This window comes from Carassius gibelio, chromosome A7 (genome assembly GCF_023724105.1).
Source record: "Carassius gibelio isolate Cgi1373 ecotype wild population from Czech Republic chromosome A7, carGib1.2-hapl.c, whole genome shotgun sequence".
Classification (NCBI taxonomy): domain Eukaryota; kingdom Metazoa; phylum Chordata; class Actinopteri; order Cypriniformes; family Cyprinidae; genus Carassius; species Carassius gibelio.
Genome location: NC_068377.1, coordinates 32,459,776 through 32,480,039, shown reverse-complemented (window position 1 = coordinate 32,480,039; position 20,264 = coordinate 32,459,776). Strand labels below are relative to the sequence as shown.

At 36.8% G+C, this 20,264-nt stretch overlaps 1 protein-coding gene across 2 annotated transcripts; it reads right to left on the bottom strand.

The window, feature by feature from the left end:
• Positions 1–2,607: 2,607 nt before the first annotated feature.
• On the bottom strand, positions 2,608–20,253 carry LOC128017278 (E3 ubiquitin-protein ligase pellino homolog 1-like). Of its 2 annotated transcripts, none has more exons than XM_052602582.1 (7): positions 20,158–20,253; positions 13,643–13,838; positions 10,940–11,069; positions 10,474–10,575; positions 7,431–7,652; positions 5,356–5,544; positions 2,608–3,411 (listed from the first exon to the last, which is right to left on the bottom strand). In XM_052602582.1, the coding sequence occupies exons 2-7, from the start codon at positions 13,813–13,815 to the stop codon at positions 2,794–2,796; spliced, it is 1,434 nt and encodes a 477-aa protein (XP_052458542.1). In that variant the 5' UTR covers positions 13,816–13,838; positions 20,158–20,253; the 3' UTR covers positions 2,608–2,793. The 2 variants fall into 2 exon arrangements, with proteins under 2 accessions (XP_052458542.1, XP_052458541.1); XM_052602581.1 differs by lacking the exon at positions 20,158–20,253 and adding an exon at positions 19,089–19,403.
• Positions 20,254–20,264: the final 11 nt, after the last annotated feature.

Genomic DNA, 20,264 nt, shown 5'->3' with positions numbered 1-20,264 from the left:
TATGGCTTTTCCTGCTTGTATTTTTGTTGTGTCGAGTGAAATGGTGCGTGGGTGGTGAGGTAAGTATCACTTCCTGTGTTCGCTGGAAATTTGATGACTGCTCATTTTGAAAGTTGAATTGCATAAAACAGCGGTCTCCAAACTCAGTCCTGGGGGGCCGGTGTCCTGCAGAGTTAAGCTCCACTCCTGAACCAGCTAATCAAGGTCCGCTAGGCATAGTTGAAACTTCCAGGCCGGTGTGTTGAGGCAATTTGGAGACCCCTGGCAGGACAGAGTTTGGAGACCCCTCGCATAAAACCCATCAGGAACTTGTCTGTGGCAAGCACAAAATATTGGTCATTTTTAATAATAAAAATAATTGTATCCGGACGATTCTCATAAATTTATTACTGTATAATGTAGAGTGTAATGAGAATCAGTATTTAGAATAATGAGAATTACAGACAAACTCGACCGTGAGACATCTGGACACATTATAGTAATGAGAATTGGTGGAGGAAATGTCATAATGCAAAAAAAGAAAAAAAAAGAAGGGGGGATTTTGGGTGAAATATGACGGGGTTATACATTTGTGAGAATTACCTATTATGCTAAATAATTTGACTTTCCAGACCAGTGTTACCTCAGTATTGTTTAAATGTATAAAAAAAAAAAACATGCTTTCTATTCTTATTTTAATATGTTTCTATGTAGCCTTTAATTTTTCATTTAATTTTTTTGCATTTTTTTTTTTTTTGTTACTTTAGCAACAAACATTTATTTCAGTTAGTTGATGACTGTATTTCTGGTTTTCATTTTTAAAGTTTAGGTTTTTCATAAAATATTTATATTTAATTTTTAATTCACAATAAAAACACTCTTTCAGACAGACCAATGACCTCCATTTTATTCTTAAATATACTATAGAAATAAGCAAACCGTAAAGTAGGTCTTTACTACCCTGTCCCATGTGATAGCAGAGTGAAGGTCAGATGAATCCTCTATTTCTCTGTGCCTATCCCGTCACCGCCTAGTATCGTGTAGTAAACACTGTATTATAAGACATTATATATCTGTATATTTTGCTCTATTTCTTCTTTCAGATGACACCATAAATCGAAACCATTTCCATTTGATGTCGTATTTGACCTGTTGATTTACTGTCTTGTGTGCTTGTTTCTGTTTCTGAACAGACATATAGAAGGCTTGTGCATGTGTAGTAAGGGCTGTGCTAGTGACCTTGAGTTATTTATAGCCAGTCAGAGTAACTGCAGTCAGTGTGCAGGAATGTACTGTTCTGCACAGAATCCCCTGAGAGAGAGAGAGAGAGAGATAAAAGCAGATGCAGCATCTCTCTTTCTTTAATTTCTCACTGTGCCAGCTCATCAGAATCACTAAACTGAGACCCTTAGAAAAATGTAAAGAGATCTGAGCATTGGTGTGTAGCTTATGCATCATCACACAAGCACACGTGGATGCTAAATTTAAACTCTTTGTTTTTCTGGCTGAAAACTGCTCTTCATCTTTTTTCGTCTCATTATTCTCTCAATTTCTCTCTAGCACAAAAGTTTGCATCGATGATTAGGTAAATCTCAACGGTCAAAAACATATCTTGGTCAGATTTCACACCACAGTCGAAGAAAAGAAATAGAGATAGAGATTATTTCCAAGAAAACTCTCCCCCATTTTCATAAAAAAAATAAGAAAAAATAATAATAATAATAATAGTTTTTTTTATACACGCAGATAGATATACAGATAGTCCATGAGGAATTTTAATTAAGAATTAATTAATAGTATTTAACTTTTTTACAGTACTGCTTTAATTTTTGCCCTGATTTTATAAAACCATTGTAATAAAATCAGGACTAAAACATTCACTCAAAGAATAACTATAATGTTAATGTAAAACAATAGCACAATTCACTCAGTGAGAATAAGGACTTAAAGGGATACTCCACCCCAAAATGAAAATTTTGTCAATCACTTACCATGTTGTTCCAAACCCATGATATTTTGGATGAAAACCGGGATGCTTGTGACTGTCTCATAGACTGCCCAGTAAATTACACTGTCAAGGTCCAAAAAAGTATGAAAGACATCATCAGAATAGTCCATCTGAGAGTAGAGACAGTATTCTTGTCTCTTCATGAAATTCAGATTGAACCACTGATGGCAGATGGACTATTCTGATGATGTCTTTCATACTTTTCTTAAGCTTGACAGTGTAACTTACTTGGCAGTCAAAGGGACAGTCACAAGCCTCCCGGTTTTCATCCAAAATAGGTTTGGAATGACATTGGGTTAAGTGATTAATGACAAAATTTTCATTTTGGGGTAGAGTATCCCTTTAATTCAAATATAGACACAATATAGTAATGAAAAATTAAGGAGAAAATGTGCATTGTCTTTGTTTTTTTTTTGCCAGAATGCCAGAAGTCTTAATGCTCCTATAATTTTTTTCAATGTGATTTCCTGGTGAAATGTGACTCAGATACGTTTTCCTCATGCAAGCCGACTGCAGTCGCTTTGTCAACATTACACATTATGTAAATTTAAGGCCTTGCATGAAGCTCTTACAAATGCAAACGTATGCGATTTCCATTCACTTCTTTTTACACACAATGCTCATGTTTTCAACTTTTATTTCATCACTTTTATTTACACATTCTGCATTACATAAAGTATATTCCCTTTTTGTCATCCTTGCCTTATTCACAGGTTCTTAATTTTGTGTCCGTCCTCCACAATGCAAACTCTCCGTTACTGTTATTCAGTCTCAACATCTTGCTTTATGTGCGGTAGCTGTTCCTCTCAGTCGACCGGTCCTTGAAAGATGAGTTTGATGTGGCCTTGTTCCCCAGTAAGCCATGTTCCACAGAAAGGACAAGCAGCGTGGAAGGCATGCGTTCCGTGCGGCAATGGGATCTGACTCCAGCCTTGCACTGTCTTTTCTGAGCACACGTGACCACAAGGGCAGAATGCATGTGTCGGTGGCCCCGCGTCCAGATACAGGCCCCCTTCGCATCCGAGCCAGAGGGGCACATAAGGGCCCACCCCTCTGCACATGGGACACTCTCGCTCTCCTGTGGTAGCCGGAGCTGTGCCTCCACCCCCAGTTAATGCCATCGCAGATGATCCCGCTTTCTCCTTACGATATCCCCAGTTGTGGTAGCCGTGCACATGGCCGCAGTTCATATAGACCCAGGGCTGTTTCTTGTCGATGGTGGCGCGCTGTGCCAGGCTGGGGAAGGCGAGCGTGTTGAAACCCACGGGGCACTGGGGACGGGCAGCATTTAGTTCCTGGCGAAGAGACTCAAGCTGTTTTAGAGTCGGGGTGTGACGAAGACCGCTGGGGGTTCGCCAAAGCAGAGTGGCCCCGCAGAGGTCGATGAGAGAACCATCCTGCAGCATGTTTGATTCGTTCTCTACCTGTGAGGTAAAAACACACATATGCAATCACTCACAACATTCTGCAAAATATGTCTTCAATTGTGTTCCGTAGAAAAAATAAAGTCATACTGGTTTGGAATGACATTAGGATGAATAAATGATGACAGAATTAAAATGTTTGGGTAAACAGACCTTTTAAGCCTGAAACTGGCACATAATGTGCCATGATATCCAACTTGCTATAAAGCATTGAATTAAGAATTGTTACATTCCCATTCAGTTCATGAGGTAGGGAACAATTATGCTAAAGTGCAATTACATTTTTAATGCAAGAAAGTACAATTAAAATATTTTGACATTTAAATTTTCACTAGATAAGCAAATGTCAGTCCCTTTTAGGCCTTTTTTTTTACTTAGCTGAAAATTTCTAAAAAAAAAAGTTTGAAATGCTGTTGTTTTAAAGCCTGTAGTTTGAAAGTCTGTAGCCCTCACGAACAGAAAGACAGATATTTGAAATGCCACAATTTTGTTTTGCGTTTATAAATAATACTGTTCAAAAGTTTGGGGACAGTAAGATTTTCTTTGCTGTCTTCAAAAGAAGTCTCTTATGTTCACCAAGTCTGTCAAGTCATTTACAGTGGGTAAAGAAAGGAATCACCCCCTTTAAAAGAATCAAATTTCCAGTCTGAATTGAAGATGGACACAGTTTTTGTTTTATCCAGCTGTATTTATTAGGTGAAACTTATAACATCCAAGTGAAAGATATAATACCAACATATCAGAAAAAAAGTATCAATTAGTTGGAAAAAGGATCACTACTTTGTGTCAGTAATTTTGTTGAACCACCTTTTGCTTTAATTACAGCCTTTAGTCCGTTGGGATGTGTCTGTACTGTAACTTTGCATATCTAGACTTTGTAATATTTGCTCACTCTTCTTTGTAGAACTACTTAAATTCAGTTCAATTTGATGGTGAGTGTTTGTGGACTGCAGTGATATTTTTGTCTTTTGACAAGTGCATTGTCACCCATAGTTGATTGTTTGCTTCAGTTGCACTACCAAGGACTTAAATGCTCCAGAAAAGCTGTTTTCATGCTGAGCTAATCAAAATGAGCACAGCTGGTCACAGCTTTGTGTGCCATTGAGGTGGTGATAAGCTATACTTGATTGAGTTTACAAGTCATTTTCAGGAGAGGGTGATCCTTTTTCCAACTCAGTTATTCTATTTTTTTTGTAAAAAAAAAAAAAAAATTGTTCTATCTTACACTTGCATGTTATAAGTTGCACGGAGTAAATAAATATAGCTGGAAAAAACAAAAACTGTGTCCGTCTTCATTTCAGAAATGTAATTATTTTAAGGTGGGGTTATTTTCTATACCCACTATATGCAATTAAAAATACAGTAAAACAATATTATTGTGAAATATTATTACAATAAAAAAACTATTTTAATTCTACTTTTCTATGTTAATATATTTTAAAATGTAATTTATTCCTGTGATGCAAAGCTGAATTTTCAGCATCATTACTCCAAAAATCATTCTAATATGCTGATCTGGTGCTCAAGAAACATTTCTTATTATTATCAATGTTGAAAACAGTTGTGCTGCTTAATATTTTTGTGGAAACCATGATGTTTTTTTTTCTTCAGGAATCTTTAATGAATAAAAAAGAATGTTCGGTCAATTTAATGCTTACTTGCTAAATAAAATCATTAATATGTTACAAGTAATAGTGAGAAGTAGTATATTTCATCATATTTACTAAATTCACTTTTGTCAACCATGGTGGTGGAAGTACACTATCTGTGTTGAATTTCTGTGAATTCATTCATTAAATGTAATTTCCGATTGATGTGGCCAGTGAAGAAATTATCAATGTTATGTTTCGACCACAGATGCCAACAGGGAAGACAGAATTCTGCAGTGTAGCTTGGAAACATTTTAACTTGTGATTCATTATCGAGATTAAAGCAAATTCTCACCAGTTTTCCTCTCTGCTGGGCGGACCGTGTCTCTCGAAGGGCAAAAACATTCCCACATACTGAGATCTCCCTCCACACCCCTGGAGCGGGTTCAGATACAAACTCTCCTGCCGGGTGCATCACCAGCACCCCATTGGTCGTTAGTCCATCCATCAGACCATCTGAGGTCCTCCATTTAGCAGCTCGCTCCTGTAAAATCAAACATATCCAGAGGATTTGACTAATCTCTACAGTATCGACTCAGAGCTAAATCAAAATGTGTTGTGGTTTACTGTCAGTTTAATATCAGTTCTCTTTTAATGTTCATGCATGTTGTGTGTTACATAATAAATCACTGACTGAGTTTAGAGGATTATAACGCACCGACAGACACTTTAGGCTTTCCATTTTTAGCTACTAGCTATTACACAACACACCTACTTCTGCATTATACAGTGGGAGTCTGAAATATTTATACCTAGACTTGAATACAGTATCCATTCTTTCGCTCTTGTTCTCTTTCCACCTCCACATAACAGCAGTGGGAAGAGAGCCTGTCAAGGACATTTGTGTTGATATGTCATGCATCACTGCCGGCTACTGGACCATTACTGTCCTCCAGGTGTCTGTGTATTTTTGAGAGTAAAAACTAATCATAGATCACCACTACTGAGTTAGCTACTATCAAGGTTGAAGCAAATATTAAGGTCACTATTTAAAAAGGCCTGGACTGAAAGAGTACACGTAGTAATGGATTTAAAGTAGTGTTCCATTCAAAGTCTACTGACTCAGTCAGTGACAGCACGAATGTGCCATAAAGCACCATAATGTGTGCGCTGTATGTTATCAATGATATGCATCTGCAGAATTCAGCATTTTTTTTTTATTTGCATGTTCTTGTGTTTCACTAAATGATGGATGATCTTCTTTTTTTTGTTTGTTTCTGAATGAACAAGCAAATCCTTTGTCCCCCTAAAAAGACTTTGCACAGCTCAAAATAGAGTGAGCTACACTGTTTACACTCCTGTTAATGTCAGTCTGTAATGTAAAATGTATATTAATGCCGTAAATATAGATCTACTGTATTATAATTAGTGGTGTTTGCTAAAGCAAAAAACCTGTATAAACAAACCCTTTACACTAAGTAACTCATCAAACACTGTTTGTACTGTGCACAGCAATGATATTCAAATCATGCTTGTTGAACAGAGGCGTGCGATACTTTTCTATGCAATCAGACTTGTTTTTTTTGTCACATGACTGACACAAAACTAGAAAAATGTATATTCATTATAGAAATGTCCAATAACTAAGGTATTTACTTATTTACATAACTTTATAGGTCTAGAAATCTAAATAATTAAATTATTATTTTAATATACTGATTTTATTGTACACTGACGGGCAAAAGTATATTTTGTATAAAAGTATATTTTTAAATAAAAAAGTCTCTTACAGTATGCTCACCAAGGCAACAATTATTTGATCAAAATACAGTAAAACACTAATATTGTGAAATATCACAATTTAAAATGTGTTTTCTAATTGAATATATTTTTTAAATGTAATTTATTTCTGGGATGGCAGAGCTGAATTTTCAGCAGCCATTATTGCAGTCTTTACTTGATTCTTCAGAAATCATTCTAATTCACCCATTTGGTGCTCAGTTATTATTGGTGCTCAATTATTAATGCTGGTTCTTTTTATTATTAATTCTATTTAATATGTTAACATTTTTATATTGATATTCCCAGGTTTTATATGACTGTGGGGGTGTTTGGCTCCGAGGCTCATGGGCCAGTAAGAAACTACCTATCAACCACTAGGAAGTGCTTAGTAACCATATAGCAATTCCCTTGCAACCACTCATAACATCCTAGCATCGGCAACAAGTAATGTTTTTAAAATAATGTAAAAATCTAGTTATATCCAATAAACAAACCACTTCGCTGAAATTTTATCTGTCCCCTTCCACAGTGTTGCTTTTTTGATGTCAGTGTAAATAATCCTGTTGCTCTGTGTTGTTTTCTTCTGTACTTGGCAAAGATTCTGCATTAGTAGACGCGGTTATGACTCAATAGGCTGTTATGACTCACCCCGAGGAAGATGTTTTTGGAAGAGTCAAAGCCCGCTGCATATATCCGTGCTGTGTAGGGAGCACTACGCTCACACATGATGCGGCAAGCGTAGCGGGAGATGGTGCTCTGGGCCGACTGTCCTCCCTCTCCATTTGCACCCCCCTGCCCCTGTCCTCCACCACCACTGCTCGCTGTGTCGGTCACCACAAAGTCTATCATGCTCTCTGTAGAACGGCCGATCTAAAGACAAATTAGCAGTCAGATTAAGTGAGATATTCAAGGATTACATCACTCAAAAATGATCATTTTTATTAATTATTTATTAATTACTTGTGTTATCCCAAACGCCTATGACTTTTCATTCTTCCATGACAAACAAAATATGCTGAATAACTGACTGGCTGCTTAGCCCCCATTCATTGTAATTCTATGGGAAAGAGCAAAATGTACGGGATCCACAGTATATACAGTCCAGTAACTTTTTTGTTGTTGTTGTTGTTTTTAAAGAAATTAAAACATCTATTCAGAAAAGATGCATTAAATTGATCAAAAGTTATGTTTATAATGTTACAAAAGATTTCTATTTCAGATAAATACTGTTCTTTTGAATTTTCTATTCACTAAAGAATCCTGAAAAGCTGCTTTCCAAGATTTTCAACAGCTTTGCCTTTACAGAAATAAATTACAATTTAAAATATTTAAATGCAAAATATTAAACAATGTTGTTTTTATTGTATTTATGATCAAATAAATGCAGACCTGTTGAGTATAAGAGCCTTATACTGACCCTAAACATTTGAATTGACTATAATCAGATTTTGTAATTTTTTGGTATTTATTGATATTATTCAATATTTGATATTTAATTGTGCATGCTCATTTTAACCTATTTTTACATCGTTGCTGATACTTTAGCCATCATAATGCTTACTTATTTTAAAGACATCTAAAGACTCATAATTTTTGCCTGCACTTAACCTACTAACACCAGTACTTTTCCTTTTCTTGTCTTTTTCATTTAATAATGCGTTCTATACTAGACTGAGACTTGTCATGGCACTTGTATTCTGTAGTTGATGTCTTGTTGACCTGACTGCTTCTATTGTTCTCATTTGTAAGTCGCTTTGGATAAAAGCGTCTGCTAAATGATTAAATGTAAATGTAAATGTAATCTTTATTATATATATTATAATTTAACAACACAGTTAAACATAATATTCAGCAAATCTCAAAATTAATATCCATCTCTCATGCTCTATAATGTTTTGATGCCTAAATAAATATTGATAGTTTTTGGGGGTAATTTTAAAGAACAAAATAATGTATAATTTATCATTATACATTATAATATATCGACCACATATTGTATCAGCCATCAAATTACCAGCTTATTGCTATCAGCCAGATATTTAATTTTGATGCTTCACTAACCAAAAAAAAAAAAAAAAAAAGGATTTGTTTCTCAAGGAAGGAAGAAAGTTATTTGTTTAGAATGGCATGAGGGTGAATAAATGAAAATGAAAAAAAAAAAATTATTATTGGGTGATAGGACCTTTATGTTTATTGAGAAACAATGACATTTTACATAATTGAGGCCAGAAATATGGGTCTCACGGTTTGTCCCAGAAGAAAACGCAAAGATGATGTATAGCGTTCCAAAACAAAGTTAAATTATTTTATATAATCCAAACAGACTGAAGTAACACACATTAATGTAAATGGTGACTGGACCCCGAGTAACTGAGAAGGAACAACTTAAAGGGGTCATTTAATGCTGCACTTTTTAAGTTGTTTGAACCTCAATGTGTGTTGGCAGTGCGTGTACACAACCACCCTGTAATGATAAAAATCCACCATGTGATTTTTTTGTAATCTCGTTAAATGTTTAAATGTTTTTTAACTAACTGAATATAACTGTGATATTACACCCCATAACAGAGGATGAGAAGAAGGAGGGATGGTTTGGGAGGTGGACAAGGATGCATGGATGTTAACCGGATGTGGCGATGACAGAGGGATGGTGTCAGGTGGATGATGATGATATCCTGGCAGCGATGATGCAAACAGCCGATGGCATAGACCCAGAGCTCAGTTCTGACGACAGCCCTTGGCTGAGTTGAGGGAGGGAGGAGCCAAAATGAAGATGGGGCTGTCAACATTTAGGGCAGAAGTCTTCAACCCTATTCTTGGGGATGCACTGTCCTGAAAAGTTTATTTCCACACTGCTTCAGCACACCTGCCTGTGTATTTTCAAGCAATCTTGATTAGCTTGATTTGCTGCTTCCGGTGCGTTTGATTAGGGTTGTAGCTAAAGTCTGCAGGACAGTGGGTCCCCAGGAATAGGGTTGAAGACTTTATATGTGTTCATACAGGCATTGCTGTTGTTCAAAGACAGTGGTGATGAAGATACCGGGTGGGATTGAGTGTGAGTAAACTGATGCGTCGCAGTGGGCAGATAGACACTCTCCAGACACCAGATGATGTCTTCAACTCAGTCTAGCCAGGAGTTGTCTGGGAGGTCCGCGGGATGGTGGTAATTTTCCCCCGATCCAGAATAAAGATTTCAGGGTCTTGTTATCAAAAGGGCTGGTGATTGTAAGATGAAAACATCATCTGAAAAAGTCAACAAATCCTGGCTCTCCTGAGGCACGGCATCGAATCTCGCTGCAAAGTTGTCTCAGGAGTAGGCACAATGATGATGAATAGCGTTCCAACACAAAGCTCAATTATAATCCACATAAGAGTAGTCAGAACAGGCTGAAGTAACATACATTAACGCAAACGGTGACTGGACCCTGAGTGAATGAGAAGGAACAACTTAAATACACAGTGATAATGAGAAAAAAATCAACAGGTGTGATGACTTGATGAGTGTCCATGACTGAAAACAAACTGAAAGTCCAAGAAAGCAAACTAACTGAACATAACTGTCACAACAGGAAGGTAAAAACTTCCACCACAACGACAGTATAATAAATCAATTTAAATTCATTTGCATGTTTAATGAAATCGATAGGAAGTTAAGTGAAAGAATCCTCTCTTCTTCTGGTATGATGCTCACCTGAAACATGTCGGTGTTGGGGTCATGTGTATATTCCACTATAACAGAATGACTCCGGGACAGTGTGTAGGATATGCTGTGCTGGCTTTTGTTGCTTAGGGCCTGCAAACACACACACACACACACACACACACACACAAAACACACACACAACTCTTTGACTAATGGCCTTTGTTGCATCATACATCCCTTAACAAGTCAGAGGAACATAAGGCAGTTTCAGGTTCCCTAACCTTATGCAATAAATTGACAAATCACTGGGTTGGTTGCAATTATGCAATGAATCTTACAGAATTTTGTGGGTGGGTCAGGAGGACACTTATGTTGGAACAATAATTTGGAAGCCATGAAAAAAGCTGTTTCAAATAAAGTATCTGGTCTTATCAATTGTTAGCATTAAGACATTACCATTTATATTTTAGAACTAGGTGTGGAAATTGTAAAGAATTGAAGCAAACGCTGTCACCTTCGACACCAGGGGTGTGGAGACATTGTGGATGACATCAGGTCTGACGCCATTGGCTTTGGGCCGTTTGTATAGGGCCAGTCGACTTCTCCTGCGGCCCTTGTCCCCGCTAGCTAGCGAACCATTATGCCTGAATGTAACAAAACCACAGCAGTTCAATATGAGCTTAGCGAATGCTTTGATCAATAATAAAAAAATGACTTAATCAAAAACACATTCGGTGCTTAATTTAGATGCAGCACTTCATCCGCTGACTGATTTTGATAGAGCTGACAGATTGAGGACAGACTGTTGTCTTGGCGATGACAAAAACTAGGCATGAATGACTTTCACTTAAGAGAAATGGTGTGTACATAAATAATAATTAAATGGCATTATTCTATCTCTCCGTCGATACTAAGACAGGAGTCAAGAGACGTTCACAAAATGGCTAATGCAGGCCTCTCAGAGCCTGTCAATGAGGAGGTAAAGCCATCTTATAATTCATCTAGGCAGCGATCAATAATCCAGACACTTAAATGAGCTCTGTCTATCTCCTATCAACTCACTGGGAGGCATTTTTACATTTTTATATATATTTTTTTGTTTCAGTTGCAGTTTCTTATAAAGAAAAAATCTTTTAAATTAGATAATTGTGTCTATTTTACCCTGACTGATCTAGAATATTGGTGCCAGATATACTTACAGCTTGTACCAATGCAAACCCTTTGTTGGCATTAAAAATCTACTGTCAGGATTTACTAAAGACACACAATGAAAAATTAGTGATAATCTATTTTTGCAGCTAAACTTATTGCAAATGCATTTGGAGGAGTTTCCCTTTCAAAAGCAAAATTTATGGGAGGAGAGTATTTCAATGAGTCATGCAAGGTGATTTAGGTTTGCAGTAGTCAGTTTACTGGTATTTGCTCCATTATTTAACACCCAAGAAAGCAAGTAATAAACCATTTAGAGCCTGTGTTGTTGGTACATTGCTCGCACCTAATTATTATCGGCTGTTTATTTCCGACTCTGTGCTTTTTTTTGCTGCTTTTACAGTCATTGTGGAAATTTCCTGGCTACGTCTGTGCACATTAATTTTGGATTTTTATATGACTTTTGCATTTATTTTCTTATGCTTACCAATACTGTATTCATTTGTTCAAAAATACAGTATAAATTGTAATATTGTCAAAGTTTCATTATTACATTTGAATTTTTTTAAACATGTATTTTCCATTTTAATATATTTTCAAATGTAATTTATTTCTGTGATGGCCAAGCATAATTTTTGCCATTATTATTCTTGTCTTTGGTGTAACATGATCCTTTAGAAATCATTCTAATATGATAAATTGCTGCTCAAGAAACATCTGGTCTTATTTTCACAGCAGAAAACTTCTTTGGTAATTACGAAGTAAAAAAACAACAACAAAAAAACAGCATTTACTGTAGTTATAAAAATAAAATAAATGCATTAAATAAAAAACATTTTTATTTAATTTTTTTAAGCAATGTAAAGAATGTCAACAAACATTTTTGTCACATCTTATAAAAGATATTATCATTTTAACATATACAAGTTTTTTTCTTTAAAAGATGTGCAAAATGGAAAAGAAATGAACACTCTTTTCCACCTCTTGTACAGTAGCTCAAGGGTTATACCCTCTTCCCCCTTGTGCTCTTGGCACTGGAATCATTCATTGCTCTGCTCTGCTCTGTGACAGTGTGATTTGAATGACATCTTTGTTGGCAGTCAAATGAAGTGTTTTGCATCCGCAGCTGAAATCTAAAGATAAGTCAAGAAAAACCAGCCGCAGGTTCACCAGGGGAGTCAATTGGCCTGAATGATGTGGCGTTCATTCATCTACGAGAAAAGATGTTAATTGAACTCATATTTACTCCCACTGAACTCCTGCATTCAAAATGCTGGCTGAGTGGAGGAGCTGTAATTTAGATAAATGGGTTTCCACGAATCTGAGACCATGTTGTACAGTTTTAATGTGTGTGAATACAGTTAAACCTGAATGAAAATAAACCCAATGCTGCTAACCTCAAAGGCTTAGATTTTTCATAACTAAATATGTTCAGAATCAATCCATTACATACTTAATAATTTGTGACATCTATTTTGGAATCATTTTATGATTTCCTTTCTTTGCAACAATGAAGGTTCTACACTAAATAAAAGCTTTGTCAATTAAATCTTTGCAATAATATTAATCATTTTGATTAAGATTTTAAGGCACTTACAGTTGAAGTCTAAGGCAAGAGTTTTAAAGCACAAATGGGAAGATTGTATTTTTGGTAAAGCACATAAATGAACAAAATGGTATTATAAATTGTCTAAACCATTTGTGTGTGTGTGGGTATGTGTTACCCTTATTCTTGTGCATTGTTCCAAATCTGCATATTAGAATGATTTCTAAAGGATCACGTGGCACTGAAGACTGCAGTAATGATGCTGAAAATTCAGCTTTGTATCACAAAAATAAATGACGTTTTAAAATGTAATAACACACTGACCAAACATTTAAACAGTTGCGTGTATGAATATGTATATTCATATAAGTAAAGATTTTTGTAAACTATTCTTTAAATTCTGTTGCGCTATTATGACTGAAAGAGTTAATTTGAACTATAGAAATGTGATGAGTTTAACCTTAATTTCATCCTTTTAATATGAATATTATTCCATCAGGGTTTTTGTGGATGTTTTCTTACCCGAGTACAATCAGCTCCCCGTACTTGATGGGCTCCTTGTCCTCAGGGCAGAGAGCATCATGGGGTTGAGATCCTGAGCCCAGAGGAGGAGAAGGCTGGTTCTTGTTGCATGATGGGCGCAGCTCCAGGGATGGAGGAGGGCAAAGAGCTTCAGAGCTCCCTTCCAAAACCATATCCACAAGAACCACTCACAGCACTGAGAGAGAGAGTAAAGGGAACGTGAGATTGATATTGTTGATCAGCACATTTTTCTTGTTTTCTCATGGTCAAATCTCAACTTTATTTAATAAGTGCTACAGGGAAAGGACATGGAACAACGGTGTGATTCTTATATGCAACCCCCCCCCCCCCCACACACTCCAACTGTAAATACGATAACAGCCATATCACAGATCAGCTGTTATGTATTTATGTAACAACTGATCCTGTGAGAGCAGCCTGTGAGATAGTGTGGCCGTCTCTGTAGAGTTCTGAAGTCAACAAGCAGCCAACCATCAACTGACAACCTGTCAGGAACAGAAGATTTAACCAATCCCAGGAGAATGACTACCTCTCTACAAACACAGTCAAGTGCTCCAATGCAAATGACTTCATTGTTGTTTTTCATACAAATGTAATGGAACACAGTAACAGCTGTGGCATTTCAAAGGTTCTATCTATCTATCTATCTATCTATCTATCTATCTAGATTTAGTAAACATAGTAGATTCTATTTAGCTTTAGCTTTTTTTTTTTTTTGTAACTGTATTATTCAAACTTCTCATCATTTTTTTTATTATACGCATCTTGCAGATTCTGCAATTTTGAGCAGAACTGTACAGTATGCATAATATTCAACTAAATTAACACAACATTAAAATCTTTTCTAGTGCAATAACATTAATAGCAATCGGTTATTTGTCAATTTGCTTCTTCAAGGCTCCCTTTGGCAGCAAATGAATCTGAACTGAGTGCAAACCCTCGCCTTCACAGGAAGATGACTGGTTTAGAGAAGACAGACGGCGCAGATGAGCCAATCGCTGCACTATTAAGGCACTGCATGACTGTGGGTGTGCAATGGCGAGAGGTGGACTGGAGGCTGAGAGGGAGGGAAATTGCGAGAGGACAAAAATAGAAATCGCATGGTGGTGTAGATGATGAAGGGGAGGGCCAGCGGGATGGAGAAGGGTATGTAGAGGTGTAATACATATAGAGTGCTTACAAAACAGCAGATTGTAGATAACAGAAGATTACTAGGGATGAACAAGCACTGTTATGAAGAGACTGTGTGTGTGTGTGTGTGTGTGTGTGTTGAGGTTTGGCAGGGTGATGGATTGCCTGTTCTATGCCACGCATTTTCCAATCAGCCCACAACCTGGGGAGGAACGAGAGAGATATGGAAAGGGAGATCAACAGGAATGCAGGGGTATGGAAGGGGTGAGGACACGACGCACATCATGCAATGAGATCTTTCCAGACACAACAACCTTAGTGTACAGAGGCTTAGCATATAATTAAGTGACAAGTTCAGTCTGTGAGCTTGAACTGCTCGTCACGCATTATTGGGCAGCATATGAATAATTCATTGGCTTCTGGTGCCTTTATTGAAAGACTTGAGTCCCACAGTGACAGTACCTCTAAAATCTTCTTCTTTATTCCCTTCATCTCCACTTCTCAGATCACCACATCCTCCCTCTGGTCTGGTTTTATGTCCTCCCTTATTACTGTATCATCTTCCGCCACCTTCTCTGCTCATTCCCACAATCCTCTCTGCTGCCTCTGCAGCGGGTGAGCGAGTGTGGCGCGTGAGACTGAGTGTATGAGTATGAGCGGGGTAGACAGAGAGCGAGTCTGCCTCATCCATCTCTATCAGAGGCCAGATGAAGTGGGTTCTAAATATAAACGCACGAGGAAATGATCTCAGAAATAACTTATGAGGCTTTACTCGTGTCCAGGCTTGCCAAACTTAATTCTTCACAATCTCTATCTGCTTTTCAGCAGATCATTAGCCATTTCGCAGATTTGTCGGAGCTGCACTTTTGTGCAATACAAATCTTGAATGCTCGTATGGCTGCAAAATTTCTGTCTGCATTGTTGTTCAGTCTGCAAACAATGGTATTGGTGTTATGCTTTCACACATTTGGCATCCTGTATCAAAGTGAATTTGTTTAGGTAGCAGAATGTAGTTTGCACCTGTATTGTCTGCTGGAATCAGCTCAAAGTGATGGCATCTCATGAATGCAATGATATACTATTATGCATTCATAGTGTCTACAATTAATGAACTTGATATCAGCAATCTGCAGATAAATATATATCTCTATAATAAGCAATTTCCAACACAGCTAGTATAATGTTTCTCAGTAGTCTCTCTTCCCATGTAATAAAAATTGTTTTAACTTAAATTAATATTTGATGTATACTTGGAACATAGTAAAAAGTAACCAGCCATTTTCAGTTTAAGGAATAGTTTTTACCTGATCTATGCCTTTAGTTTTGTTGATGTAACTTTATGTATTTAAGTTCATTCAGTTATGTTAAATTACAAATTTGACTCGAATAAAATCATTAATTTAGATATTACCATATAAAACACATATAAGGTTAATTATAGTGTTTAACATAACTGCTTTCTGTTTGAAAATATTTTAAAATGTAGTTTAGTCCTGTGATGCAAAGCTGAATTTTTTGCATAATTACATAATTATGTAAATAACATTCTTCAGTGTCACATGATCCTTCAGAAACCATTCTAATAGGCTGATTTGCTCCTCATTTTTTTATTTTCATCAATGTTGAAAACAGTTGACTGTGATACAATACTTTCTTCACTATTCTTTGATGAGCAGAAGTTCAAAAACATTTATTTGTAATGCATCCTTGCTAGTACATTAAAAAAATATTAATTTTCTGTTTTAGTACTTTTTTCCCATTAGTCTAAATTAATGTAATGTTTGTCCGCCACAACATGATGCAAATCTCTTGTAAATGGAGTAGTACACTATGCTCTATGTTAGCATCATGATGTCTGTTGCATTTTCATTTAACCAAAAATATCACCATCTATCTGTTCTGGTGAGCAGAGTAGCTGAGGTCTGCCATAGACTGCAGTCTGCACCAGCGCAACAACGGTGCATATTGCATAATTAATGCAAAAACACCATCTATAACAGTGTTGCTCACTGTACCGTATAATGCCATTATCTCTGTCAGTGTAAGTCTGTAGTCAGCTGCAGTTTGTTGAATGGCCAGCATGGCTGTTTTCTGTTGCAGTGTGCTGTGAAGCTGTGGTCTGCAGCAGGTGTGTGTGTGTGTGCGTGTGCGTGTGCGTGTGTGTGTGTGTGTGTGTGTGTGTGTGTGTCTCATAATGGAGTGAGTATGCTGCAATTCTGTCTGACCCCGCTGCTCCTGTCTGGGCAAGCAGTGGAAAGAGCTGCAGCCACCAAAGGCAGGGAATGAGAGAAAGTGCAAGAACACGTTGACATCATCTCCCCGTTACAGGTATCGCTATTGAGAAACTTGATAGTGACCTTCAGAGGCAGGGACCTCCGCAGGAGCTCGATCATTTACACTGTTCCTGTTCTAACGCCACATCAGCATTCAAAGATGCATGTCAGCAAACTCGTATATGGGTCACCTGTGTGACACTGCAAAGACATTTTGTTTATAACTTGCATTAATAATTATGAAGGTTTTTCAGTATGCCGATAAATAACAAACCCTAGAAATACTATGCAGCACATAAAGACAACCATGGGAATGAATAAACAAGCAAAAGAATGAACCGGAAAATGTACAAATAACTTCAAACTGAAAATAATGCTAAAAATAATATTATTAAAAACTTTAACTGACATGTAATAATTATCTCAAAACACAAGCAAAAATGTATTATGTGAAACTACATTGCACTTTCCCAGCCTCAATAACGTCTCATTCTCTAAGTAAAAATCATCATTCATGCAAAGAGTCTGCTACTAAGCATTTGTTTATCCAAAAAAATAAATAAAATAATAATAATAATAATATATCTTATTCACTGTTTTGTTTTAACTTAAAACAACATGGATTTCCTTGATAAAATACATTACGCCATTAAATTAGCAGTGTATTGTTTTAAAGATATTAACTGGAAATCAAAATAATCATTAAGGCTTCTATTTTTGCTGTTGCATGGATACTCCCTGCCCATGCACATCATCACATGCAGTCAAATAGTGTAGGAGACATCTTTTCATAATTCATATTAATTAATGTTAAATATGTTGTCAGACAAGTAAATGGGAAAGACAGTCTTCAGATTGATTATGCACCAGAAAAACACGTTTCCTACCTCCACATGCACAAATAATGTTTAGAAGACAAACATATTGTCATCATTCATGATTGTTCATAATAAAAATACAAAAATAGGATGTGCTTATTTGATGTGTAACTAATGCTTTTTGATAGTTATTCAAACAAGTTGTAAACACACTCAGACTAGCTCAGCAATTAGTAAAAAAAAAAAACACTTAAATGACCAAACCTTCCAAATAATTAATTAGGCTATAGAAATAATAAACTAAATTACATTCTTTAGTTTTTAATGTTGACTCAACATTTTGTGATGTAACGTTTTGTGATTTACAAAAGGCCCTGTGAAAGTCGTTTTTTCAATTATCTGTTAAACGGTCGAGATTATTGTTAACATCAGAAACTAATAAGCAAGATTATGTAATGGCACTGCTCGTATTCTGCTCATTCTCTCGTGGACCAGCTCGTGCTCTCAGACGACAGATTGCAGCGGATTACGTCTCACTATCAGCAGAACACTGACATTCAAAGATTCGAATGAGATCCGAATTATAATTCGATTTTTAGAACGTAATCACACAATACTGATTCCCCAGGAAACACACAAACGCACGCGAGACGTTTACTATAGATGAAATATTTTAAGTTAGGCAACACTTTTTTTTAACAGTTTTTAACAACAATTCATAAGGCGTCAACATGATGTAAATGTCACACTTGTAGCCTGTTATTCCCATTTCTTCTAACCCGTCTGTAAAGACTGTTCAATATGCATATTACATATGGACATATTACATAACGTTATCAAACCAAAACCTGACCTATTTGGTATTCACCATAATCATCACTGCAATTGTGTCCCACTGACTAGAACGATATAATTGCCATGCTCTTATTTATACTAAGCAATTCCACAGCTGCCTATGAGGCCTGGGAATTACACAAGGGATTTCACGGAAAATTAATTAATTCATTATTTAATTTATTACACATAGTACATTTAAATAAAACATTACATTATAAATTAATAAATAACAAACTACAAAAGAACGCACGCATCTATACACGCACTCCGCACTGCCATAAGCAGAAGACTGAATAAGTGATAATAAAGAGAAGAACATATTTCAGTGAACAAGCACGCCAAGACAGAAACTATCCAAATACGCACCTGATGATGTTACAGACCACTGCCTTGAATATCCTTGCCTTGTCAATCCCCGTGTGGCCTTAAAATAGGGCGTCGTGCTGTTAATTCATCACTCGCTGTGTTAAACTGGACGGCACGCGCATCACGTCGTGTGGTTTGCATTGCCACACTCCGTTATCATCAGTTATACGGAAGACAGCGCGGATCTTAATCCAGGAGAAGAGTGTTTCAATCTAGTCCAGACACTCCGTTGTCACGCCCATCTCTCTCAGTTCTCTGCCGTTAATGAAATCCGAGGACGGGTTTTGCCCTCGCCCGCATCATGCGCCTCTGCGGTTGGTCAGGCAGCCACTACACATGTAAGCCCCGCCCCCGGAAGCGAGTTTACAAATCCTAATATGGCAGTGGGTTCATTAATATTCAAGTGCCAAGCCTTCGCCATTGAACCGAAAAGGCGAAGCGTACGGAGTACCTAATTAATATTCAGAAACCAGGCTTCGCCATTAGATGATTTCTCCGCCTAATCAATATTCATGAGCTAATCATCACTGGTGTTGCATATGCGCGCAGTGAGTGACGCTCGAGCGAGGGATCTGACAGCCCGTGGGATCCTCCGCATTCTCCACATTTAGGAATACACTTGTGGAACGGCATCTCACCTGTTCCAAGTGATTGTGCTGTCTCACTTTCATCGACACCTCTTAATTTAAGAAGACCATCTGCGCGACGAGGCAGTTTTATAAAGCTGTATGAAATTAATCATATTTTCACAACAAAATTAAACAGCTAATAATCCGAAGGTCTGCCCCCCCCCCCTTTTAAGCATGTGTCACAAGGTTTATATGAATCAAAAGTCTAGAAACAGTGAATTCCAAAATTAATTTCATTATCAGTTAATATAAATCTATCTATCTATCTATCTATCTATCTATCTATCTATCTATCTATCTATCTATCTATCTATCTATCTAACATATTACACAAATAAGTACATAAAATATGCATGTAAAATACAAAATGATCTCTATACTGAAACGATTTTGCAAGGAATTGTGAATCGGAAATTGGGTAGGATATGTAATAAATATACCTTATTGTAGCCAAAAGCTGCAAATATGCTGTAAAGGTTACAGAGTCCCAATGGACCGTTATTTGTTACATAATTTGTCCTTCATTTTCTTCTTCCCATTCAAGAGT

Coding starts and splice junctions, on each gene's coding strand:
- LOC128017278 (XM_052602582.1), bottom strand. CDS start 13,815: ATGGTTTTGGAAGGGAGCTCTGAAGCTCTTTGCCCTCCTCCATCCCTG. Junction 11,070..13,642: donor GGGGAGCTGATTGTACTCGG/GTAAGAAAACAT, acceptor TGTTACATTCAG/GCATAATGGTTCGCTAGCTA. Junction 3,412..5,355: donor CCCAGCAGAGAGGAAAACTG/GTGAGAATTTGC, acceptor TTTACCTCACAG/GTAGAGAACGAATCAAACAT.